The 27,775-nt window shown below is 37.7% G+C and overlaps 1 protein-coding gene across 1 annotated transcript; it reads right to left on the reverse strand.

The window, feature by feature from the left end:
* Nucleotides 1-480: 480 nt before the first annotated feature.
* LOC140139259 (voltage-gated purine nucleotide uniporter SLC17A9-like) lies at nt 481-27,757 on the reverse strand. The gene is made up of 9 exons (XM_072161040.1): nt 27,346-27,757; nt 23,053-23,179; nt 21,283-21,502; nt 20,945-21,044; nt 19,964-20,099; nt 13,960-14,109; nt 6,040-6,162; nt 3,482-3,653; nt 481-2,254 (listed from the first exon to the last, which is right to left on the reverse strand). Exons 1-9 carry the CDS (start codon nt 27,585-27,587, stop codon nt 2,085-2,087), a joined length of 1,440 nt encoding a protein of 479 aa, XP_072017141.1. The 5' UTR covers nt 27,588-27,757; the 3' UTR covers nt 481-2,084.
* Between the last annotated feature and the right edge of the window lie 18 nt (nt 27,758-27,775).

The following is a 27,775-nucleotide window of genomic DNA, read 5'->3' on the forward strand; positions in this document are numbered from 1 at the left end:
CATATTTGTAATGTTTAAACATGTCCCAACTTGCACCTAAATGGACTCAGCCAAATTTGTTGTGTTTGTAGGTCAACAAAGCAATGTTTGACAAAGTCCTCCTGTAGAACTGCATGCTAAACAGCCAAAATAACCAGTAGGGTTTCTTTCACTTTACTTTGTTATTTCAGCTCAAAATGGACAGACACCCTTCCCAAAACTTATTACTAGTATTATTTCAACTTTTTGAGTATAGAATAACAAATTTAAAATTGGAAGGAAATCGTACATTATGGCTTTAATCCTGACCAGTTCAACTTAAAGGAGTATTTCGTGATCCTAGCATCTTCTTTTTATGTCATTTTTCAGTAGATATCCACGAAAAAAGCGTATTCCCAAAATTTCAGTTGATTCCGATTTTGCGTTTCCGAGTTATGCATGATTATGTGTATTACACTGCTCCATAGACAATGTGTTGTAATTTCCTCCTGGTGCACCAGAATGAAATTCAAATTTCACGATATCTTTGCTAAACGAATTAATCTGCAAGAAATTTTTTGTACATAAACATTATGTAGCCAGAGGTTTACAGTGATATAAAAATCTCAACTTTTTTTGAGAAAAGTGGGGGACGAGGCTGTGGATCACGAAATGCCCTTTTAAATTAACATGGCTTTACAGAATACATCAATGTATGAACTGTTCTGACTTTCCAAGATAGTATATGAAAATCTAAACCAATTTGATTCATGATTTCAAAATAGCTCTCTCTACTACTCTTGTACAACATATAATATCAAATATCAAATGGCAAGAGATGAGGTAAACTGAAGGTCGGAAAACATTCATAATATTGCAAAAAGTTATTATCACTTCACTTTACATTCAGACATTCAAAATAATTGTTCTTAGACACAAAACACTTCACAGAACAATATATGATATAAGAGGATCCATTGAATATGCAAAGAACTGGAATTCTTTGCAGATTCTCTTGCAAAGGCTCAAATTTTACAACCAGACACCTGGGCAAGTGATATTTGTGTTACAACTTGCCTTCAAACATCAAAGGCATCTTTAACATTAGATACCTGCAACAGCTAGACAAGTATTAAACAGCTGTGTTACAAGTAATATGAAAGGCACCTTTAACCTTTATGTATGCCAAGAGTTCTATACAGCTTATTATTACATTTTGCTGTGCATTTCAGCTGTACTTTCAAAGTATTTCAGGTAACAGCTACAGCAGCATGCAAACCACAGGCATGCATGAGGAGCCTATGGGGCTTAATACCCAGGTTTATGCAAAAAAATCGAAAATTCAGCCTCTTATTTTCACATTTTAGCCACTCTGGTGAGCAAACACACAGACCACTATGGGTTGAAGGTTTCTGGCCACACCCCTGCAGACATATCAGAGACAATGAGCTCATCTTCTCTCATCATATTGTACATATGTGGCTCAATTAATGCAATGGTGGAACTGGAATCTTGTTGTAAATATCTGACCGTCCACCACAAATGTAGGCATTTTCAATTTTTGAGATATGAACAAATTCTACTCAAAATAAGCTTTACAATGATATACAACATGTCCCTGTTGTAAAATCAGTAAAAGAGTTGAGAAATCCTTAGTTTTCTATTGTTTTTTCAGAAGTTTTACGAACCATATTTCAAAACAAGCTCTGCCAACATTTCAACTCATTTGTGGTGGATGGTCAGTCACCCTGCTACGATAATTGCCTATCTCATTTTTTGTATGTGACTTTTAGTGACTTTGGTCTGTGACTTACAGCAAAATCTTCAGATAAACAGCTGAGTTAGGCATAAATTCTGTTGTTAAAATTCCTAACTCGCCATTTGTCACCTGTACAAATTGCCTAACTCACCCCAAAATCTTGTTTATGATTGGTCAGTGTCAATGGCATTATTACAGCAGGTGCACATGCTAATAGAGACATGATTTAGGCAAAAAGCTCAATTCGGTGAAAAACTTAAGTTATCATAGCAGGGTGACGATATGTCTGTTCCATTTTAACTTAATAAGGTTTAAGCTACAGTTGTAGCAAGCCAAGCCTACAATCTACAGGCATGTACATTCACAATCATAATATTGGTTTTCCTGATCCAAAAAGCACAAATACTATCCATCCAAATGCTAACACAGTTGATGTTGAACAGAACACAGTAGCCCAGCTCTCAGTAAGATGTAGTATGTACCCTGTGATATAGGATCCAATGAAGCCTTGAAGTGCACCCACTGTATTTAGTATACCTGAAAAGAACAAGAAATAAACACCAACATTCAAACATGTAAATGCTAATGGTGCTACTTTAGAATTTGTTATACACCCTCTGATTATTTTTGAGAATCATGCATACTGACAGAATAAAGCACAGCTCATAGATGACATACCATATTGACCTTTTCGGTAAATCCCATACCGTTAACGTTCGCCTAATGGCGCCATGGGCTCCCTTGACATAACTGAATTTTTAGATACAAACCTAAAAGTGCCCTCCCATAAAAATCCCACCAGCAAATAAGGGCACATATCCTTAATTCTTGTTGGGATTTTTAGAGGGAATAGCTCTCTATTTGTTCATGAAATTTACCCCAAGGCAAAGGAGCCCAGGGCGCCATTAGGCGAACGTTTACGGTAGTTCCTTGCGGATAGACCCGAGATGTCATCATTTGACGTCACGCCGATGTGCACATCGTTTAGCGAAAATCGTCACTGCGCATTGCACATCGGCGTGACATCAAATGGCGACATCTCAGGTCTAACCGCAAGGAATTATGGGATTTACCGAAAAGGTAATTGTAAAACCTAGCCATGCAAATTCTCCAGTCATAAGGAAAAATAGAAAGAAAGGAAGAAAATGCAAAAGAAAGGAATGAGAAGAGGAAAAAAAGGAGACAAAAGAGAAGGAAAATGAACAGAGAAAGAAAAAGGCAAGAAAGAAAGTGGAAAGAAATGGTAGGAAAGAATGAAAAATACCCGGCCCCCCAACTCAACACAAAAGTTGGCAACCATGAGAGTTACCAAATCTTTCAAACACCCCCTTTTGCAATGATTTTTCATCAAATTTACCCCCTTTTTCATACAAAATTGAGGATAAAATTGGCCCAAAAACAACACCTTTTTTGTGGTTTTCAATGACTAGAATTTCCAATACCCATTTTAAATGACTAGAATTTCAAACACCCCTTTTTCAATGACACTAAATATTGCCAAAAAATTATTAGATTTTCTCAAGTACCCCTTTTTTTTCTTTTTTTCTCGGACAGTGCAAATTAAATACCCTCTATTTTGCTGATTTCACAGTCAAATCTCATGGACAGTCCAACTTAAATACCCCTATTTTGCCAATGTCGCGGTCCTTGCTACTGGTAAAAAAATTACCCCTTTTCCGTGCTTTTTGGTAACTCTCATGGTTGCCAACTTTTGTGTTGAGTTGGGGGGGCCGGGGAAAAACAAAGGCAAAAATTTGAACTTACCATAAACAGCTCCTGCCTGATTGGGCGCTATATCTTGTATATTAACTGGCAAAGCACCATTACTAAATGCTGACCAGCCTATAGCGCTAACCATAAGGAATAGAGCCGTACTGTAAGTGGATGTAAGGCTAACGGCTACTAAGGAAGTCACCATTCCAGAGGCACATATAGTCTGCAAAAGAGAAAATATGCAAAATCAGTGAATTGCTTTTAGTTCTCTTAATTTATTTTGCAATTTTATTACCAATTGTTACTCCATATACATGTAAAGAGTAAGGCTGTTGTCATGTAGGCCCATGTACACTCATGATGTAGGGCCAGTGCTGAGTACACTCATTTTCAAGATTTGCTTTGTATTAGTGAACATCACGCTACCTCAATTCATCAAACCCAAAACAAAGACCAGGAAGAGGGCAGCACCAACTGAGATACCACCATCAGCAGGCCAACCTTATATTTATAGATCACATGCACTTTGTTGGCAGGGACAGCAGCTACTGCTTATAATGACAGTCAACTATCAAGTATCAAGATGTGTATAAATCAATGGGGCCTGCTTTGATAATCATTAATTGACGGAGGTGAAAAGTAACCGTTTTTGAACATGTACCTTCCATTGGCTTCAGTTTTATATACCTTGGTGATTTCTGCATCATTTTCCAGCACTGATAAGTCTCAAACTAAAAGAGTATCCTTGTGCACATTTTGGGTACATTGAATTTGGAAATATACTGTACTCCCACTTTATGCCATGTTCAAAAAACTGGTACTTTATTTATTATGCTGACTGTATAGAAACCCTTGACAACACAGCAGCCTATCATCGCTGTAATGACAATAAACCCACAGTCACCCTATTTTCAAAATTGAAGTGACAAAACCTTGTATAGACAAATCTCATTTCATGCATTCCTACACCTCAATGGCAGCCATAGCTGGGTCCCAGTCGGATATTTTCCACCTAAAATATGAAATGATGCTCCTTGGCGGGGATTTTAATCCGCATTTCATCACCCGTGTTACAAATAGACAATAGAATGATGAAAGTTTACAAAACAATACAACATAACATCGATTTTTAAGTGGCTTTAATCCACCCAATTGGGCAGTCACAACACCGGTTTGGTGCGCCGGGACCCAGTCATGGCCGACTAAATTCTAACCAATAGTAACCATCACTTGGCTTGTGAGATTCGTCAATAAGATAAGATACAAAGCTATACAATACATAGTTATGAGGTTTTGTCATTACACATTCCAGCCAATAGCAAAAGGAATGTTATAATGTCAAAAGATAAAAAAAAAAAAGGAATGTTATTAAAAGTACTGTGCAAAAACCTTGGATCTCCAAAAATCAAAAACATGAAACTCCATTTTGATGTCTTTCTTTGTGTTTGGAGTTATCATAGTCATGATTGTAGCAAAGCACATGCAAAATATCATTTCTTGACAAAGGAAGGCAGTCATTGGTGCTAAAATGTCAAGACAGCAATGGTTTTATTCCTCCTGAACATTTCACTGTAAATAAAATAAATTGAAGAGTAGAATTGCAAAACTGCTTAGGGACCATTGAGTTTTTGATGTTTAAAAGTTATAGTGCTGATAAAATACACATTTTGGTGCTTGTTTGACTTTCATACCACCTTCCGTTCCTGAGATATCGTAAATTTTCCCTTTCGGAAATCTTCGGGAATTTCCGGAAATTCAGACTTATAACGGCTATAAAATCTCCGAAAATTAATGTTGTTTTACTTTTTTTGATGTTTTACGATAGCATACAATGGTCTTTAACTTTCAAAACGAAAATTAACTGTTTTTGAGTCACCATATTTGAAAAAAATTATTTTGATTAACAAAAGATGTTTCTTCGGAAATACTAAAAAAATGGCCGAAAATGGCATTTTGACGAATTTAATTAAAAAATCATAATTAAAGAAGTAAATGAGATATTTTAATTTTTCTTTTTGATTTTGAAAGCATTAATCAAGATACATAATACCATACCAACAGATGGACTCAACTCTGATTTTAAAGATGTTTTTTAGAAATAGGGTAAATGAGTTTCATTGCAAAACTGCTTACATCCATAAAAGGCATGATATAAAAGTAATAATAAAATAAATGAGAAGGCAAAAAATTTGTACCAAACTTATTCTTTCAGTTTCTTTCTATCAACACTTTGTTCAAAACCAAAATGAATCAAATCGAACAAGTAATTATTGCACGGTTAAAAAAATGTGTTTTTCTCAAAAAGTCAAAAATGGATGCAAGCAGTTTTGCAATTCAACTCTTCTGTACAAGGTTTTGTCATCGCAGAAGCTTATGTCAAATTCACTCCTTAACCCCATGAGAACTACCTGCCGATTGGCCAAAAAGAAGTTTTCATTATTGATTAGACTAATCAGCAACACTGTTAGAATTATTGGGGTGAATTATTTGCAAAGCTCCAATGTGATTGGTGATTAAAGTGACGATATCACATAATTGACCAATCAGAGGCAATGTTAGATCGGCAGGTAGTGCTCAGGGGGTTAATTAACACAATATATCATACTTACATAAACAATCTTTCTAGCTACACCAGTTTCATATCCTCTATCTGTAAGTTTGCCTGCCAGGATTCCTGAAGCTATACTAGTGGGAATTTGTACTAACCATGGCAGAACATTGAATACCCAACCCTGCAGGTAAAAAGCAATATGTTGTCACATTTTAGTGGATCCAATACATTATAACAATGAATAAAACAAGAATAAGTTTTCCTCTTTAGTTTTTTAAGCCTGTGATTTTTATGAAATTTACCATTTCTCAAACTTTTTGCAATTTTGCCCAAATTGGTACATTTGAAAATGTCTCACAAATCCTGCCCAGCTGTTTTCTTTGGTATGTTAAAGATGAGACTTGAAACATACCTGGAAGCTAAGGCACTAGTGTAGAATTTATGCAAACATAAGCAATGATTTCATTGATGTTGGCATTATCAAAAACCATAGAATTATGTTTTGCCTATTATGTGCCAGAGAAGTATAATAGTTGCAACCTCAATTCTCTGCAGCCTATGATATTTAGCACCTTTGTCTCCCCCCCCCCCAAAAAAAAACAACCCAGCCCAAAACACTTAAAAATATTATCACCGAAGTATGCAAAAGTGTCATAATGGTGGAAATCTACCATTATTAGATTAGATTGTCATATATCATCCAAGTTTGTATGGTTCATTACATCTAGGTGAAAATAATGGCATTGACCACAGTATAATAAGGAAAATGATCAGTTCTCAAAACAAACAAACATACTAATTAGACACATAAACACACTAAAACATGCAGTTATGATGAATCTTTCTTCCCATTAGTCATTCGCATGATTTTCCATATTTGATACAGCAAAAAAATAACACCATACATACAGCTGTTGATTGGGCTCCACAGTGTCCCTGGTGCTTTTACATGTGTCTGGAAGGTTTATTGAACAAAACAATAATCGTGCAATACAAAATAATAGAATAAGTCTGGCAAAACCTCAATGAAAACAAAGATAAAACTCAAATTAATCCCCCTGTGATATGAATTACATTGGTAAAATGTGCACTTTTTGATTCTGATGGTAAAAAGTTCAGTATATATATGAGACACCTTTGTAAAGTTAAGAAGTCTATAGAGGCTGTAATTAGGCCAAATAAGGTAATGCAATGGACTATTCCATTTAAAATCCACACTACCCCTGTGGAAGATTTTGGAAGTATCTTCCACAGGGGGAGTATGACTTTCAAATGGAATTAGCACATTTCTATTTGAAACTTGCCATTCTGTGGAAGAATCATGTTGAATCTTTCACAGAGGAGACCTGTATGAAATTCAAATGGAACTGCCTATGTGCCATTCCATTTGAAATTCATACTCCCCCTGTAGAGGATATTTCCAAAATCTTCCACAGGGGTAGTGTGGATTTTAAATGGAATAGCCCAATGTTGGAGCATGATAAAATGAATGAGTTCTTGTATGTAATGCCCTCCACCGACGAGTCAAAATCACGAAAATCAAGGCCCGTTTTTTTAAAAATAATTAAAAAAAAAAAATATATATAATTTTTTTAAAGAAAAAGAAACACAATTTCTACAATGTAGGCATCATAGAACTGAAAAGACACCCTTCATACAGCTCTACGATAGGCATGGAATGTGTGCCTGATCGGCCGTCATGAATATGCGAGAATTCTCAGCATATCAAGCACAGGGACTTTGTCTGTTGGTGCGCTGTCTATAGTTTATTTGTCTATGGAAAACACATAACTTCAGCTGGCTAAAAATGATTTGGGCAACACACTCACCAATTGTTAGTAAATACGTACACCTTATTAATGACACAGAGGTTCATCCAGACAGCCATGCTGTTTATTACTAGTCAAAGTTCTTCATATCAAGACCAATATTGATAGGGATATATGAGGGTGTCTATATTTAAGTAATATGCAGGTGATAATGATAATTTAAGAGGGGGGGGGGGTTAAATTGTAAGTTTGATTTGACTGCGCTCATATTTGGGAGACATCAACCTGAGGAGGAGGGAAACATCCAAACATGTTAAGGTCATAGGTCATCTATGGGTTAACATGAACTATTGCTTTGATAAAGTTTGCAATTATTGCCCCTATCAAGTAAAACAAGTAGAAAAAGGTTGTTGGGATCTGAAATGCCACTGGAAACTACTTGAGAATGGATTGGGAGCAGAAATATCACCCGCAAATTGGTGCTAATGGTTAAATACCACTAATTATGTATTACACGGGTTTCAATGGGGAAAATGCCTAATTTCGGGTGGAATTTTCTCATATTCAGAACTCTCACAGTTCAATGCCACCAATATCAGGTGAAACTATATGATTTAGATGCCAAATGATCAAAAATTCAACATAGGTTGACCTGAGACTTTTCTTGTTTTAACGCACTGAACCGTAAACACCTTAAAATGACAGTGCGCCCTCGAAGCTGAAAGTTACAATATGATAAGGCGACTATTTACTAAAAACCGAAGCTGTGCGTATGAATTTTGGTACTATTACATCAAAAATGTCATATAATGAGAGAAAATGTACCATTTTGAAGCATCAAACTCTAAAAAGTACTTTTTGGCTATATAACTTGATCAATTTCAGCGATTTTAATGCAGTCTTTTCAATGCCATGAAAACAAATAGTTCCTCATCGTATTTCAATGTATCGCCCAGGCCTATTAGTGGTCTTTAACCTAATTGAGCATGAAAGGTAAACATTTTAAATGTTTAGCACAACAGAGAATTATTGGTCATCAAGAGCACATACCTGGGTCACAAAAGTCAATGGGAGATAAATGTATTCTTTCTCAACGTGGCAAGATTTCACACAAATTTAAGCCTGCACAGCATATTTATAATATATCATAATTGGCATTCCATGCTACATGTACAAGGCTCCACAACAGATGAAAAGTGACTTTCACATAATAATAGAGGCCCTGCATGAAATTATCGATTGGCTCCAAACAAAGGATTTGAGCCGGCGTCCTTCACCGTAGTTATGGCGGAGTGCAGTCCATTCAATCAAATGTTGTCATCAACCTATTTAATCGTAGTGCAGGGTTATGTGTGTGAGACGAACTGTCACGGTAGATTGCAATCATGCTTTTGTTGAATGCATTTGAGTAGTCTGCCATATTTACGGGATGATACGTCACATGCAAGGCCTCTATACACTTTGCGTATTTGTTTGAAGCATGCACCAAAACAGCAACTAGGATCACCTAGGTGCCATCAACAAAGAGATTAATAGACAAACAGAGCTCATCAAACTCCTCCAAGTTTGTGTGAATGAAGCCCACGGATATATATGTTTTGCAGAGTCCTCACATGTACGCGCGCTCCATCAAACGTGCGCAAAGGACCTTGTGGAAAATAATACGCAATGGTCAGTTGGTAGTATGCTAAATTTGTAAAAGGAATTAGGCAAAACATTATTACCGACTGATTGTTTCACCATGCATGTGGCAAAATTTGATTTCAACTCCTTGCTTGCTTGCGACCTCCGATCTGTTTGGAATGCTCTTTGTCAATTTCGAGCACTGTGCACTGCCCATGCAAACCATCTAATGCTCATACTGAAAGACACCAATTATTTTGGTCACCCTGTGAGGCAATCCAATATGGCACATTGCCATAGTTGGAAAAACAAAACAAAAAACACACAAGCTATAAGGTGATAAATAAATGTTAGTGGAAAATTGAGCAGACAGCCAATTATTATATTTTTGTTGTGTTGACATGCACAGACACACCATACTTGTGTTACCTTGTGACCTGGAAAGACTTCAGTGAAAAAAGTTGGAAGCCAGTTAAGAAGCGTCAAGTTGTAATAGCCATTGCATACGTAGGCTACAAATAAACCCCTGGGAAGAAAATCATTATTGGATGTATAGAGTTGACAAATGTATTAAAAAAGCAACATTATTAACTGTGTTTCTATTAAAATGCTGCGTTAATTGCTGCAGATGAATGCTACAATCATAAAACCCTGCAAAGAGCAAAAAATATTGTTATGCAGATGATAGCAGATGACATGTAATGTAAAAGTTGAAAATTCAGCAGACAGCCAATTAATGTTTTTGGTCATCTCGTGCAAAGAGCGTTGCACATATACACTATTGTTACCTTGTGACTGGGATAGACTTACAGCAAAAAGTTGGAAGCTAGTTAAGAAGCATATAACGTAATAGCAATTGCACCTGTAGGCTATAAACAAACCCTGCAAAATATTTTGATCGCATGTAGAGAATCAGTAAATTTAGTCATTAGACTTTGATCAGCTCGTAATCGGCGGGCCTTATAACAGCGCGGATTAATATCAAAATATTTTATTTTGAGAATTGTCTTGTGACATCTTGTCAGAAGCATCACACATTATCAACTGAAGTCCTGTACTTATTCTACTTTCTGTAACACACAAAATAAAGGCCAGACAGGTCAACTAACAGCATTCTTGACGTGGGTCTACTTTTTGGTGTAGTGGCAAAAGCCTAACATTTCCCGCCTATTAAGAGCTGATCAAACTATAGACTACTAAAAGCAACCTTATTAACAATGTGTCTATTAAAATGCCATGTTATACTACCTGCTGTAGATGATTGCTACAAACATAAAACCCTGCAAAGAGCAAAGAAATATGGTTATGGAGATGACAGCAGACGATATGTAATGTTAGTTGAAATATCAGCAGACAGCCAATTTCAGTTGGTTTTTCTTTTTTTTGGGGGGGGGGGTCTTCACATGCAAAGAACTTTGCACATGCACTATTGTTACCTTGTGACCTGGATATACATCCATGAAAAAAGTTGGAAGCCAGTTAAGAAGCATCAAAACGTAATAGAAGTTGCACCCGTAGGCTATAAATAAACCCCTGCAAAAAAAATTATCGCATGTAGAGAGTGGGTAAATATATTCATTAGAAAAAGCAACCTTATTACCTTGCGTCTATTAAAATGTTGTTTTATAATACTTGCTGCAGATGATTGCTACAAACATAAAACCCTGCAAAGAGCAAAGAAATATGTTATGGAGATGACAGAAAACGATGTAATGTTAGTTGAAATATCACCAGACAGCCAATTATTTGTGTTTTTAGATAAAGCACTTTGCACATACGTTACTGTTACCTTGTGACCAGGATGGACTTCCATGAAAAAAGTCAAAAGCCTTTAAAAAGCATCAAACAGTAATAGCCATTGCACCCATATGCTATGTCAAGTGAATGCCTGCAATGAAAATTGTTATTGAATGTAGAGAGTCAGTAAATAGACTACTAAATGCCACCTTCATATGTTTGTGTCTATTAAAACTACTACAAACATAAAACCTTGCCAGTTAAAAGAAATATTATTATGCAGATGTCATGTAATGTTAGTTAACAATTCACCAGACAGTCAATTATTGGTGTTTTTAATTCCCATGCCAAGAACTTTGAACAGATGCTACTGTTACCTTGTAACCGGGATATACTTCCATGAAAAAAGTCGGGAACCAGTTTAAGGAGCATCAAATTGTAATAGACCTTGCACCCATAGGCTATAAACAAACCTCTGCAAAGAAAATTGTTATTGGATGTAGAGAGTAGGTAAATATATTAATAATACTACAAGCTACCTTATTAATTAACCTTGTGTTATTTAAAATGCTGTATATGTATTATAATAATTGCTGTAAACATAAAACCACAGAACTTTGCACATATTGTTACCTTGTGACCTGGATAGACTTTAGTGAAAAAAGTTGGAAGCCAGTTAAGAAGCGTCAAATTGTAATAGCTATTGCAACCGTAGGCTGTAAACAAACCCCTGCAAAAAAAATTGTTTCGAATGTAGAGTGGGTAAACATATTCTGAATTAGACTACTGACGGTAACCTTAATAACCTTATGTCTATCAAAATGTTTGTAAAAATGACTGCTGTCGACCAGTGTGCTACAAACATAAAACCCTGTAGAAGTGATGCAAAGATAATTGGTTAAGAATGTGACATATAATTTGCCGATCGCACGGTCACCTCAAAACGAGTGTGTGATGTGTGTGTACGCCTGTCAAACGCATGATTTAATTACCGTGTATACATTGCAAAAGCCTTCTGGTGCGTTGCTAGAAAAGCGTGAGAAACAAAAATGCACATTTTTCGCATGCGTTTGCAAGGAGAACATCGTTTTGGTAGGAAGATCAAAAATGGCGGATCCGTGCAAAGGGCGAATACTGCTTAATATACACATGCATGAGATATGCAGTATCTATCAATAAACAACATATCAGGTACTGCCTTCTACCTTGGGAGGCATGTGTTTTTGACCCAGTCTGCTTCAAAAGTAAAAATACAGAGATGAGTTGACCTGTGATGTCACCTGTTATCTGCTAAGACCAACAGAAGCAGTACACAGCAATACAGCATCATCATCCCTATATCTTTGTATCAAAAATTGATGTGATAATAGTGCTAATCACTAGGTCTTCAACAGCTACGCATTGTGATTTTGTTCGAGAAGCACATCACCTGAAAGATATGAGATACCACTAGTGTTTCCATTCATTAGCTGAAATGACACATTTTTACACAATGACACGATCTGCGCATGCTCATTACCCTATTTGACGTTTCCAACACAAGAAAATTTAATTTGTTGTCAGTTTTTTGTTTTCAATTAACTCACTGGAATTCCAATTAAATAAAACTAAAATACGCAATTCCACCGAAAGGTTTTTAAATTGACCGATAATAATGTGATGTATTCAACTGTTTGAGAATGTAATCATATCAAAAGAATCTACCCCAGCTTACACCATCAGTCTATTTTCATTACAACTAGGAACAAATCAATTTTATCTCAATTATGAAAGATAGGAATGTGATCTTATTGTCCCTGAGTTTACACACACCATAACCAATGACCTTTATTAAAATTTGATAAAGTATCTCCAGACTACATCCACAGTGCATAGGCGTGCACGCATCGTGTCAAGTTAATAGCGAGACATCAACATACACCACTGAGCAAAGTTGAATCCATTTCTTGCATGATTTCTATATTATATTTGTTCACTTTATAAAATATCAAATCAGAGAATAAAATTTTTACTTCATTTACTGTATAAAACATATACTCAGTACACCTATATTTATAGCGTTATAGACCCCTTTCCTTCCTTTAGAATCACGCAAACAATGAACAAGCTGACATGTTTTTGACCGTCTAAATTGCCAAAAGTATGTGCATTACGGCCCACAAATATTGTTCAAATTCACTACTTTCATTTTATTTCCGACCAAATGCGTTTCTAGTTTTGATGAGCACGACAGTCAAAGTTTATGGTATTGAAATAAAAACTTTGGTTTATTAATGGTATAAATCTAAATTTCTTGATTGAAAACAGTCAAAAATCTAGTTTTTAGTGTACAAAATATGCCGTATAAAAAACATTGTATCTCGCTTATTATTAGGTCGATTTGATTGGGATTTTTTGCCCATTTTTTTAAAATTATTTATTTGACTCTAAAATAAAATTTAGAACACAAACTAGCCTTGTAGTCTTATTACCTAACAGAACAACCTGTATTTTGTATCAATCCCGAGTCGGATGACATCATCATTAGATGGACGCGACTAGTTGGCGAACTAGCGTTGCATGATGGGTAATTTCTGTTGTTTACATGCTTCAGTGAACAGGAAAAAGACTGCACACACAGTGTCAACGGCGATCGGCCCTCGTGTGGTGGGATTAAAAAAGTTATCCTGTTTTGCCAAATGAAATAAATAATAATCCATTTAGCAAGAAAAGTCAAATTTTAATATTTGACCAATTTTTGGACACAAGGGCCCAAAACATGCATTTACAAATACCGTAATAAACAAAATGAATACTGTATTTTATTTGGGAAGGTAGATATTGTTAAAATGGTTTGCAAACTTAAGTACCTTGTGGCCTGGAAAGCATTCTGTGAAAAATGTCGGCAACCAATTAAATAACACCAAAAACACGTACGAGTGGAGCAGGTAGGCTAGCAGCAGTCCCCTGTAACACAATGCCATGGTTAATCCTGTGAGCACTACCTGCCGATCTAACTGATTGGTCAATTACATGATATCTTCACTTTAATCACCAATCAGAATGGAGCTTTGTAAACAATTCACCCCAATTTTTTTGCATGGTGAAATTATTCTGACAATGTTGCTGATTGGGCCAATTGATAATGAAAATTTCTTTTTGGCCAATCGGCAGGTAGTTCTCATGGGGTAAAATCATTGTAACACTTGACGGGATTAGTTTTCTGCATATGGATTCAGTACATAGACTGCATGAACATGTGACATCATTACAATGAACCTCACCATTAAGGTCCGTTTATACTACACCGCAATTGCAGTGCGATGTTGTGCGTTGCCAATATATTGATTATTGTTTGCCACAACTCAACGCAACTCATCGTATTTCCAAGTTAAAATGTATTCAACTTTATTACGATACCGCAATGCTGTACTCTGTGGCATCGCATCGCATCGCAATTGCGGCGTAGCATGCACGGACCTTTAAGCTTTATATTTTGCAGAATTGTCTGTCAGACCGGAGTACCATATGCTTACTCTCTCCTCGTGGGTGTTGACTCACCCGACTGCAGACGACAAGTTTCAATTTTTTTTTTAATTCAATAATTTTAGAATTGTAAATTTTCATGACCATATTTGGAATCATCATGAAAAATTGGTTCAGTGTTTTTTGAGATAGCTCTTGATATTTTGAGAAATATCTGAAAACTTGGACTTTTATGTTGAAGCCTATGACCAGCATGCAGAGTATTAATACTGCGATGGTTTATCACATCTGGCTATACGTGTTACATAAAATTATAATGAAGCCACGCAACATGTTCATGTACCATATCCATGTACGAAATACTAATTGTGTTAAATGTTAAGGAATGGATCTTGTTTTGGATTGAGAGTTCACAATTTGCTCAAAAAAATGACGTATACTGTATAACAGCTAATTATTTTCGTGGGGTTAATTTTTCATGATTGGGACTGTTCACAACAGTTTTGTGGTTTCATCTATTCACAGTTTCAAACAGCTCCATATTGAAGCTCATACTGAAGCCCATGAGTTACAAATATTTTTTGCTGGGTTTTAAATTCATGGTGGCCTGTTTAACCACGAAATGAACAAAAATTAAACCCCCTCAAAATGTCCTATTATATATTACATGCAACTCAAAACTAATGAATAGTTTTGTAGTTACTTATAACTTTAATTTCATGTGAAGTTTTTGTAAACTAAACCAAAAGACTAACTGACAATAATAAAGTTTGAGCATATTGCACTAACTGTAACAAAACAGTCCATTCATTATCTCTGTATTCAAGAACACATCAGGAAAAACCTCCACAAAATAGGCAGGAAGATAGTTGAGTATCATAACCAGCAGGCACCAGCGAAGTGAGCTGTAGCTAAAGCCCTGAAAATAAGACAAGTTTGTAATAAATAAATTGGGTGAACTTATAGAAGAACCTTAAAGGCATTACGAAATGGGGTCATGGTAGGAGCGTCCGAAACCAATAGTTCACGCGGCCCTGGATAACCAACCAATCCTGCCACCACCAAGCGCAACTTATCATCTAGCAGCTTTCCATCATGCCCAGAATCGCCAAAGGAAGTCCAAGCAGACTTTTTCTAAGGCCTGCTTTGACAGTTAATTCAACGATTCTGCTCGTCACTGCGTCAGCTATTGGCTTGGGCGCATTTGACCCTGCACTTGGACACGCTAAGAAGAAGAAGAGTGTCCCAGAAAAAGCCTCCGTAAAATAGGTACAAAGCCAGTTGATTAAAACATATAAATATAACACGCCACAGTAGTGAGCAGTAGCAAAAAGTATAAGACAAGTTTAAAAGTGACAGAAATTTGAAATCAATAAATTGGTCAAACATTAATATAGAAAAACTTTAAAAAGTCAACATTGTGTCAAAGAACAACCTCCCTACCAGGTAGGAAGAAAGTTGTATAATGTATGACCATAATAGGCTAGAGTTGAACTGTTGTCAAAGCCCTAAAAATGAGAAAAGTAAAAAACAAATGAAAAAAGGAATGGTGGTCCCAAAGACATCCACAGATATAGGTACTGCAGTTAAGTGTACTGTAATCAGCTCTCTAAAATGAGTGAAGTTTGAGGGGTAAAGAAGAAGTGTGTCATGATTATAACAAACATAAAAGTAAGCTTTTCCCTGAAACATGCAGAAATTATGATCTCAAACATGAACCAGAGTTCAAATGCTTGCCATTTGCTACACGTACAAACACTTACAATTTTGACATTAGGGGCATACAAAATTGCAATAGCATAAAGCTATCTTATGTTTTAACATAACTTTCAAATTTTCACTTCAGAACAAATTAAAAAAATTAGTATCATATAAGAACCTTGAGTGTGCTAAATGAAATATGTTTGTAAATGTAAGCAAAATACAACCAACCCCAACAGCTGAATACAAGAAGGTTGCAAGTGCTTTGTTATTATTATGCAGTTACAACCATCTTACATCCAGAACAACGGCATAGTGTGGCCATTGCCGAGTAGAGTGACCCACTTGAAAAGTTGCATACAAGAAGGTTGTAAATGCATTGTTATTATCATGCAGTTACAACCATCTTACATTGCAAATAATGATGACTTGGTGTGGCCATTCCCAAATATAGGTATTTATACCCGCATGCGAAGCATGGACGGGTATATTGTTATCCTGTGGTTTCTTCTCCTTCTTCTTCTCCTCCTTCTCCATCAAACACATCATTCTGTCAAGGCTAGCGCTAAAACTACAAAGGCCCTGGGGCCCATATGTGGTACACTTATGGGCCCTACCCATCAGAAGTGCCTTTTGCCCATCTTGGCCCCAGAGGTCAAGGTCACGGGCCCCAGGGGCCCAAATGTGAAAATACAAAGCACGCCGTTTCTCATCAAATGAAGCAGCCTCAGGGCCCTGAGTTGGTATACTGATAGCCCTTGGGGCACTCTATATTTACAAATATACAAGAGCCCCATATGTTATATATTATGGGCCCCAGGGGCCCAAATGTTAAAATATGGTGCAACAGATTGACAAGCCTAGCTCTATAAGTATAAGATGACTAGGGCTCATATGTGGCATATGTATGGGAACTAAGTTGTAGATGTGCCTTTTGCCCATTTTGGCCCCATATGTATAAGGCTAGGGGCCCCAGGGGCCTAAATGTTAAAACAAAGGGCCGGCCGTTTCTCAGCAAATAAAGTAGCTACAGGGTTCAGATTTGGTACATAGATAGGTCTTTAGTATTATATTGTCATATGTATATATACCAACCAAATGTCTCATAATATGGGCCCCAGGGCCCCAAAAGCTAAAACATAGGGCAGGCCGTTACTCAGTAAATAAAGCAGCTACAATGCCCAGCTTGAGTTTTCTGATAGTACTTGAGAATTATACTTCAACATATGTACATGAGCCCCATAAGTCAAATATTATGGGCCCCAGGGCCCCAAATGTTAAAACAAAGGGCCGGCCGTTTCTTATCAAATAAAGCAGCTTCAGGGTTCAGAGTTTGTACACAGATTGCACCTGAGAATTATGTAGTTATATGTACATATGAGCCCCATATGTCACATAATATGGGTCCAGGGCCCAAAACGCTAAAACAGGGCCGGCAGTAAATAAAGCAGCTACATTATTGGAAATACCAGCGGAAGCGTTAAGGCTGTTCCAGTTAAATTACATACCCATTGGCTGTTCCATTTAATTTACATACTCCCTCTGAAATGTCCCCCAAAAGGCTGTTCCGTTTAAATTACATACTCCCTCTGAAATGGCTGTTCCATTTAATTTACATACTCCCTCTGGAATAGTTTCCCCTGAATCGTATTGCATAGCCTCACTGTGAGTAAGAGAGACTGACAACAGCAACCTATGGAGAGTAAGAGAGACGACTCCCCTGGGTGGGGACTTTTACAATTTCTTTATTTTAAGTGCTACGACAGTGCAACCTACATTCAATTAAAGCTTGTGACTTGGACTTTCACTTTTACACGTTTTCTGCCCGATTGGCGACTTTTTACAATTGAATATATGAATACAAAAACCACCTAAGTCCATACTTTGGCCAAATTGAGTTAAGCATGGGAAATTGTTGCTATACATAGGCCTGTCATATGCATGAAAGAACAACTCAAATTCATTCTCTGTGTCTATTGGGCATGTGAAAAATAGCATGTATGAAAGAATCACCCAATTCCATGATTTGAGTCTTGTAACACATTGATTGAAATCCAGTATGTATAAAAGTCCACTTGTAACACATTCATTGCTAGAGAATGACTTTTGAACAAAAATGGGTTTAATAAAGGAAAGTGTGTGGTTTATATTACATGGCAGAATGCTTATCAACATTATACATACCTGTGTGCTTTATTTTGTATTATCTTACTAGTGGTAATCTCATTCTAACATTGTTGTCTTTGTATATGATTCAAAAACCACCTAAGTCCAAAATTTAAAATGAACCCCACGAAGTCCCTGAAATGCTAATCGTCATACCTAATACAGGTTAATCCACTCATTTGCACGTAAAACTTACCATATTGACCAGGTAAATCTAACTGAAGGAATTAAAATGATACACGGGTTTTTCTCTCAAAATAACTTCGCATGGACTTAGGTGGCTTTTGTATTCATGTATTCAATTTCTTTATTTTACGTCCTCAGCAAATAAGGACTTTAAGTTTGGGTACACCGATAACATGCGGGTATAGCCGTATTTGTGTACAAATATATAGCCTTCTAGTTCAAGTAATTCTTGGCCAAGTTGGAACACGCGGCATGCTTGTAGCCTCACAATAAACAACGGGTGTATAACACGGTCCAGAAGACTGTTCTACATGTACGCTATAATAGATGATCCACCATGGCCAAGAATTACTTAAATTAACTGTAGAGTACAGTAACCCACTTCTTGCATACAAGAAGGTTCTATGCATGTTGAAAAATTTCATGCAATTGCAACCTTACATTGAAAATAATGACCGTCCTAGTGTGGTCGTTCCTAACTATAGCTCATCCTTAAAGGTGTGTGCCCCAAATGACAGCCTCATCCCCACACTTTACACCACTAAAATGCAGATTTTGATATCAGACCAGCTGGTATTTACGACCCAGTGAAATTTTAGGCCTGAAATGTGTTTTGCTTAGGCGATTTGAACAAATAACACGGTAGTTTGGTGGTTACCATCCAGAAGTTGTGTACTGTTCTATGGGTCACTGTGATACACATTATCTGTTTCTAGCATCTAAACTGCTGGAGCAATGTATCTCATAAGTTGGAATGAGAATGTTTGGGTGATGGGCCCAATGAGAGGTTGCAAACATGATGAATTACAATTGGAACACTCACCTTTAATTGATCAACTTGCCCATTAGCCGGAATTGTACCAGTTACATTAAACCCCATGGGCACTACTGACAGAGCCCCTGATTGGTTAATTACATGATACTATCATCTGAGGAACCAATCAAAATTGAGCTTTTAGGTATCTAAGCAATTTTAAGCTTAAACCCCTTCACTCCAATTCACAATGCTTTCTGATATTCTCAATACATGATACAGTCCGCTTTGTAACTAATCAAAATAGTTCTTAGAGCTTGAAAATTTGGCCAGTAGTGCCAATGGGGTTAATACCAACAGTCAAGTGCGGGGGAAGGTGTCAATCTCAAGGTCTGGTGCATAACCAGCTGCAGGTACTTACACATGTTACTTACCAAAATGGGACTTTATTACAAAGTTGGCAAACTGGAAACTTCTTCTTCACCTGCACAACATCATCATCTTGATCACCATCCATATCTTTTAATGATGATGATGAGGAGGATGCTATAAGTTTCTCATTCACTTCACTGGTATTTTTAATTCTCTGTGTTCTTCTGCTGACTATTCAGTAGACATACTGCCCACATGAAGGCAATTGCACCAAAGACATAGAAGAGGGTACTCCAGTGGAACTCGCCGAGTAGTATGGAGCCGATGCCACCACTAAATACAGAGCTAGATCAAAATAGACATGTAAGATATTAAACCTCTAGTTGTTGAGATTAGAGAAATTGTTTTAGTTTGTCCTAACGGTTGAGTGTTAATATGTTTACTACATCTGTTGAGAGTGGTATTTTTTGCTTTATTTTATATCTTATGTTCCTCATATTATAATATCATTCTGCTGCACCTCAACTTTGGAACTCTCATCTGATCTTTGTCACTCCACACCTCCACACCCATTGGACATTTTATAAAAGAACTCAAGACTTTCTTCATTATTGCTTACCATATACTGTAAAGATTCGCCTAATGGTGCACTTGGGCTCCTTTGCCTTGAGGGAAATATCATGTGCAAATAGGGAGCTCCCTCCTCTGAAATCCCAACAAGAATTAAGGTTCCATGCCCTCATTTGCTGGAGGGAATTTTACAGGAGGGCACTTTTAGATTGTGCCCTTTTAGGTTGTGCCTAAAATTCCACTTATGTCAAGGGAGCCCATAGCGCCATTAGGCGAACCTTTATGGTATGCTTATCTATAAGATATAAGATCTAGTAAGTAAAATAAAATAGATGGACCACTTTTAACAAATTGCAGGGACATTCAGATAGCCATCAATCCCAAACTACACTATTCCGCACACGCGTCAGTTTTGTTGCACTTGTAGTTGTAGAATGTGATGGCTTGACAAGACTTGAAATGAGACTAGTGAGTGAGTGGAAGGGAGATGAAGAGAAAACCTTACCCTACAGAACTAGCTGTAAAACTTATGGTGAGTACTAGTGCTTTCTGTGATGGCTTGACAAGACTTGATATAAGACTAGTGAGTGAGTGGAAGGGAGATGAAGAGAAAACCTTACCCTACAGAACTAGCTGTAAAGCTTATGGTGAGTACTAGTGCTTTCTGCGATGGCTTGACACGGCTTGATATAAGACTAGTGAGTGACGGGAAGTGAACACCTAACGATAGAGAAATGTGCAAAGAAACAACAGAGTCATGTAATTAACAGCAAATTATACACTCTTAGTTTTTCTTACACTTTGTTTAAATCGTGTCTTTATCTAGTTCCCCCACATCAAGTTGGTATACCTGGCTCGAATCTTTCTAGTTGAATATATGTCAATGGAGGCGCATGATCAGTGCTTTTCATATGTCCTCATGATTAGGTCTACGTCAGATTAAACCCCTGGTACATACCTTGAGTAAGCCCCATCAGAAACCTGAGCAATGCCATCATATACACGGTAGCTGCCTTAGACTGGTACACATATGCTGCATAGGGTGTTATCATACATATACTACTCCAAACAAAAGCTGCCCTATAGAGGACCTGATCCCCTCCGATTCTGTCGCTGATATGACCTCCCATGATTTGGAAGACGGGGTAACCCCAGAAGAAGCACCCTAATACAAGGCCCTGGAAAAAAATATGATGATTAGAAGAAAATGAAGACATGCATTACATTTTATTAAAAGGGGCCCCAAATTGTTTGAAACTGAAAGACCTGTATGGTTGATTTGAATAAGGGGTCTTAATGCGAATATCAAAGGTAAAATATGGATGACACTGATGCATACATGTACAGCAGCAGGCTTTTGAAAATTGCAACTTTAATTCAATATATGATTGGATCCACTTTGTTAAACGAAGGTTTTGAAAAAGCCTAAACAAGGGCTGACAGGGCTTGTCCATTTTATAAATTATCTGTAAAAGACACATACATGTGCGTGCTACACATTGAAAATACAAAGTTCATTGAAGTTTCAATTTTGTTATCTGCCCACATTTGAATAAACCTATTGGATATGACTGTTTATATGGTTTTAAGAAGCTCAGGGTTGTAGCTAAATTTTTGTTTTAAATGATTTTCTCATAATAAAAATTCCTTTAAAAAAAGGAATGGGGCGCTCAATGGGAGCTTTGATGTGATGTGCTGAAATCCGGAGTGGGGGGGGGGGGGCACTCCCACTTTGGAGGTGGCGTATGTAGGGCTGTTAAGGCGGCCCTTTTCACCATCGCTGTCACTCAAAGACCCCATTACCAGCACATGCTGTCACCCAAAGACCCCATATTTTTCCTTTAGATCTGTCACCCAAAGACTAGACCCTTACATTTCCATCTGAATAGCAACAAGTTGTCTATCACTGATTTTGCTAATTCTTTTGAAATAACAAAGCCATTTGAAGCCATTTAGAACTAGAAATTCAATTTTTGAGGCTTCTTTTGGCTCTCACCCAAAGACCCCATTAAAAAAAGTCATATTCTCACCCAATGCCCCCCCCCCAATTTAGATCCAAACGGTCCCTCTCTCACCCAATGACCCCATATTTTGTACATTTTGCTCTCACCGAATGCCAAAAATCATGCTCTCACCCTTGCAATTGCCCCATATTTAGTAAGCATAGTAAGCAAAGAAAGTTTAGGAATTTATGTAAAGCATATTTATTGCAGTGAGATAGGTGTAAAATTATTGTACTGCACGGGATGAAAGAGGGTTGGTTTCAAATAAAAAGGAATATTTAAGATCTTACCATTTCAGTTACTAAATTGTTAGGAAATCATGTTGTGAAGGGTTGTTGGAGCAGAATTATTTTATTTCGAATATAGGTTTGCATATATTAAATTCTTAACTTGTTTTTCAAGTGGGCATATTATGATATAACAGTAATACCTGACAATATTGCATGACTGGTTATTGATTTTTTTTTAAAAGCGCAGTGGAAAGTCGCCACGGATAAGATTTAATGGAAAGTCGCCGCGGATATCAGGTTTTAAGAGCATTTGAACTTGTTTAACATGTTTAAGCGCCACAAAAGTCAAGGTGTATTGGGTGTTTTTATTAACCCACACCCAATAATTTTGTATTTCAAACAAAGATGACAAGCCTATACGCACAGGATTTTAAGGCCAATAATCCATGAAGTGTCACTGGAATTGGAAAAGATATACTGGGTACTAGTACTAACCATATCAGTTTTATCCCAGCCAAATTCATCTGCCACAGTCACAGCACACAGTGGTAGGATGGTCCTTGTTGCATAGGCCATGGTAGTACCAACAAATAGTAGTGCTATCCATTGCTTCTGCTCGTCACTGAAAGTATTCATTAAAATGCATGTTTGAATTTTGATGTTCAAATTGTAAGCAATCGGGAAATCTTGAGGAGAGGATCAGACTACACACACAATTACACAGAAATTATACAGTACAACAGAGCTTTGGTCTGGTTGACTGGTTAACAATATTGTTACCCCAGTACATCAGGCCTTGTCTTTTGAGGTGAGTGAGAGTGATCACTCACCATCACACGCCTAAAATGAAGCTGAGGAGAGCTTTTTATCACTCGCCTACATTTGGTGTAATAATAATACAAGTGATTAAAATTATTTGCCTACAGCTCACCTGACAAGTTTTGGGGAGAGTGATTTGTCACTCGCAAGCAATTTTCAAAAGACAAGGCCTGAGTACGGTACATCAAAATACAGAGCATAGGCAATCAAAAACATTTTCCAAGTATTACACATATATGGTCACTCCATGCCAAATCAACCAATGCTCAAACTTCATGGAAGATCTCTTTCTTCAAATTTATGCTCAACAGTCTGACAATTTATATTTCTCCCCTGCAACAATAACATACCATTGACACCTTTTAAATAATGGCTTGGACCCACAGTTTGCTTCACAGAATGAAATCCTAAAAACACTGCCCCTTCCAGTTGACCTTTAATCCCACATCTATGAATTCTGACAAACTTGAAACTTACACCATGAATCCTTAAACAATTGTTCTACATCTGTACCAACTACCAATCACATCATCCAGCAGAAATGTCAAATTGTTTATTACGTCACCGGTTTTTAAATCCACTGTCATCAAATTAATCAAATACGGTACTGTAAACTACTTTTTTATGAAAAGAAGAAATTTGATACTACATGTAAATAGCTTAGTTTCAATGATGCTTACAGATCAAGTCACCTTGATGGTAGGCCTATATTTCCTATCATTTTGCAACACTTTTGAAAAATATTTCCAAGACCCTGCGTGGCCCAGTATTAAAACTGCATACAAATTTAACTTGATTGGTCATCCAAGCCAGTTCACCTGAGTGACCACATGGTATTCCGAATGAATGGAATATTGTCATCGGGTTTCATATCAGTGTCAGAACAAGGATTGTTGTAGCTTGTAAACAAATGGTTTTGCCAGCAGCCAGCACGTTTCGAGAAGGTAAATTTCATGATCTTTTGAGAATTAGTTAGGATCGTGTTATTTTAACCTCTGGCATTAGAGATAGAGAATGTGCGTCAAATATATTAGCAAATTAACTCTTGAGTTCTCATTTTGCAACTAAAATAGGCTTCTCATGAAAAATCAGTGATCTGATGCTAGTGATCTGATGCTAGGGAGGGCGAGTTAGCGCAGCGGTAATTCCCTCGCTTTGCACCACTGAGGTCCCGGGTTCAAGCCCTGGCGCGGCCCAAGGACTCGTGTGCACTTGGTTTATCCCGATTCCATGCTCGCTCTCACAGGTTTTCTCCGGGATCTCCTGTTTCCTCCTGTATCTGAAAAATCGGTGATTAGTTGTTTGATTATCAAAAACGTCCTTCACCCAATGGAATTTGGGGAGCTGCACAGATAATTGGGGGATGTTACAATCTAAATGCGGATAGGTGTGCGCCGTTCGGCAGCAACCTAGTTGATGCGATCTGATTGTGATGATTCACCATTGCAGCGAAATTACAGCACTTTGAGTCCTGTAAGATCTGGAGAAAGGCGCTTTATAAATCCAAAACTTATTTATTATATTTATTTAGCCAATCCATCTTATAATGATGTGGGGGACACTGGACAGTGTTTGATTTTACCAGAAAAAAATGCAAGTAACATAGAAAATGTACCAGTGGTGTAGGGCACCGGGGGTGGGGGGTCGGGAGCTGGGCGGCCACGTGCCCCCCCCCCCAATCGAAATTTTTTAAAATCCCATAGAAAACATGCCGGAAAATGGCTTGTGCCCCCCCCAATCAGATCCGGCCCCACAATCATGGTTTGTGCCCCCCCATGTGATGACCCACGCTACGCCACTGGAAACTTCACACCCTTTCAATTTCGGACCCGTGCACTTTTGCCCCCTTTCTATTTCGCACCCATGCACTTTCGCCCCTTTTTATACCGCGGGTAATGTGCTGCTGTGGATCGATGCACGATCGATCGCTTCAACTCCTGGTGGTGCAGTGCGGTGTATGTGTATAGTATTGGTTGAATGTTGACTGTCTGTGTTTGCAGTGCAGTGACGAGCCCAGCATCTTACTATAAATAGGGGAATGTTGTATGTATCTATCTATATGTATGTGTATAAAGGCTCTGTCAGTTTCGATCCAAATGTCGCCAAATTCATACGGGAGATTGAGGAATACACCGAGACGGTATAATGTGAAAATTTGGTTGGAAACGGTCAAGAACTGGCTGCAAAAACAGTGAAAATGTGGGTAAAAAAGACGAGAAGTCATCCTCCGAATGAATATTCAGTCCCAGAGCAAAATGTTCGTACTTCCCGACATGATCGTGTTCTGAGTTGCTCATTTATTTTTGTCCTCAAAAATATTTTAGTTGTAAGAGGGAAGTTAGCCCGACACATCATGGCCCTAGTGGTTCCTTCCTCATAAGGCCATGACCTCCATACTATTGCACAAACCGGGGCACATGGAGGCAGTCGCACTGAAGAGATCGAGATGGAGTGGAGATCGCAGTGACAGAGCAGAGGTGTGAGTACCTCGCTCGGGCTAGGGGGAAGTTAGTGCTGTACTATTACGCTGACTTTCATATTCGCCAAGGACAATTTCGACCTCCTCGTTTGTTTACAAATAGAGAGGTAGACAAAAGGCCTGTCAAAACTGTTCCGCTTGTCCAAATACTCAGTCATTGTCTAGGTATGCTAGGTGAATTCAAATTTGCCATCAAACTGCATCATTTTACATATCAAATTAAAGCCCTTGAGTAAAGAAATCCAAAACTGAAAACATTTTTGTCATAGCACTTTCCGTAACAAAGTTACATCTTGTCGAAGATTGACTTTCATCAAAAAGATTCTGCTAGCAAAATTCCCCAAAACAGCATTTAGGGGTGTTTCTAGATCTTAGTCTCATGGCGATAGCAGCTTTTTTTAATGGAACTGCTATCAAAATCCCTCTAAAATTCCATGTGCGACTTGATTATCCCCATAAAAAATCATATATTTGGGTCAAGTGAAGTATAGAAAACATATTTACATGTATGTAGGTTTCCTTCACCGACCTACCCTGAGTAAAGATAGTCACTTGTGCTGAGCATCAAATTGGTCACTTATCGTTCACTGTTCAAAATGTGACATCTACACCAATTACAGTCCCCGAAACTGTCTACTTTTTAGCCGACCTCAATTCCGAAACATTTAGTGATAGTTAAAAATGCGATCCCCAACCCTTTGGTTACCTTTGGACGAATTTATCGAAATCTCCGCGAGTCTCCGTGTCTGAAATTCCCGGTACAAACATCGAAAATGTCGCAATTCTCAGTTCCGGTGATGCTACTATATCCGCATCGCTGTTTTCATACATGAATATATGCATATCTCTGACCCCTGTAAGGTCAAAAACGTGGCGTTGATTTCAACCAATCCGATCCACCGTTTAATAAGCAGCTTGATACTGACGTCATATCTGAGGTGACCAGGAGGCAGGAGCTACCATTTTGGTAAACTGAACTCGACTCGTGCGTACTTTTGGTTGACATAAATCGAACATAATAGTATGATTTCAATTTTTTATTAATGAAGTTACTTGTAGTTTTGAGGAATGACAAAGTTGTTTTTGGAAACTTAGATGTTTGTTTCAACTGATGATGTAGGATCGCAAGGTGAGTGAATTCGTGAAGAGATTTGCTTGTTTGAGTGATAGTAGGATACGGGATGTAGGCTAGTCCTCTGTGTTTGACCGGCTCCGACGTCTCAATTCACGACGTCTCAATTCGTACCTGCTTACCAGACAGCAATACTGCGTATTGCTGTATGGAACCAGATATATCACCGACCTGTTCTTGAAAAAAATTCAAATTTCTATCATCTGTAAATATGCATTGTGTTTGGGCCCCGGTCTAGGCGAATTTCGCTGACTAGCAAATGTGTTAACTAAGGTTTGCCTGGGATACCTACATTGTCAGTTCTCGATGTCATGAAATCAGAAATGTCAAATCAGGAAATGAAAATTGAAATACTTACGAATTCCAATAAATAGGCTCAGCTTCTTTTGACGGACTTGACTGTGGCTGTAAGCATATTCCATCCTTTACAACTTTAGGAACTAGTTCATAATGTAGCAATGGTACTTTCGTTTCGTCTTCATGATCTACTTTATCTTCATGATTCAAATCTTCGGCGCCGCTCTCGCTGGCAGTTTCCACAGCTCCAGCTGGCACAGCGGTAGTAAGCTTAATATTTCCCCCGTTGCTAGAAAGCGACATGTTTAATTATCTGAGTTAAATATTGGATCCATCAATGCATAGTAATTACCAACAACACCTTGTATGTCAAACGCTGCACGGTGGTATTTGTAACGACTGTTTTTGCCTGCTTTTTTGCTGCATCGTTTCCACTGGTTCTACACTTTTCGTGGCATTTATTTTGATCATGACCTGTGTGACCCGTGACA

Source organism: Amphiura filiformis, chromosome 18 (assembly GCF_039555335.1).
Source record: "Amphiura filiformis chromosome 18, Afil_fr2py, whole genome shotgun sequence".
Lineage (NCBI taxonomy): Eukaryota > Metazoa > Echinodermata > Ophiuroidea > Amphilepidida > Amphiuridae > Amphiura > Amphiura filiformis.

Bases quoted from the DNA above. Each gene is read 5' to 3' on its own strand.
- LOC140139259 (XM_072161040.1), bottom strand. From the start codon at position 27,587: ATGTCGCTTTCTAGCAACGGGGGAAATATTAAGCTTACTACCGCTGTG. The intron at 21,045-21,282 runs GTATGTACCAGG...CTCTATCGTTAG, and splicing joins TCTGATGGGGCTTACTCAAG to GTGTTCACTTCCCGTCACTC. The intron at 20,100-20,944 runs GTAAGGTTTTCT...ATTTTGATCTAG, and splicing joins TTTACAGCTAGTTCTGTAGG to CTCTGTATTTAGTGGTGGCA.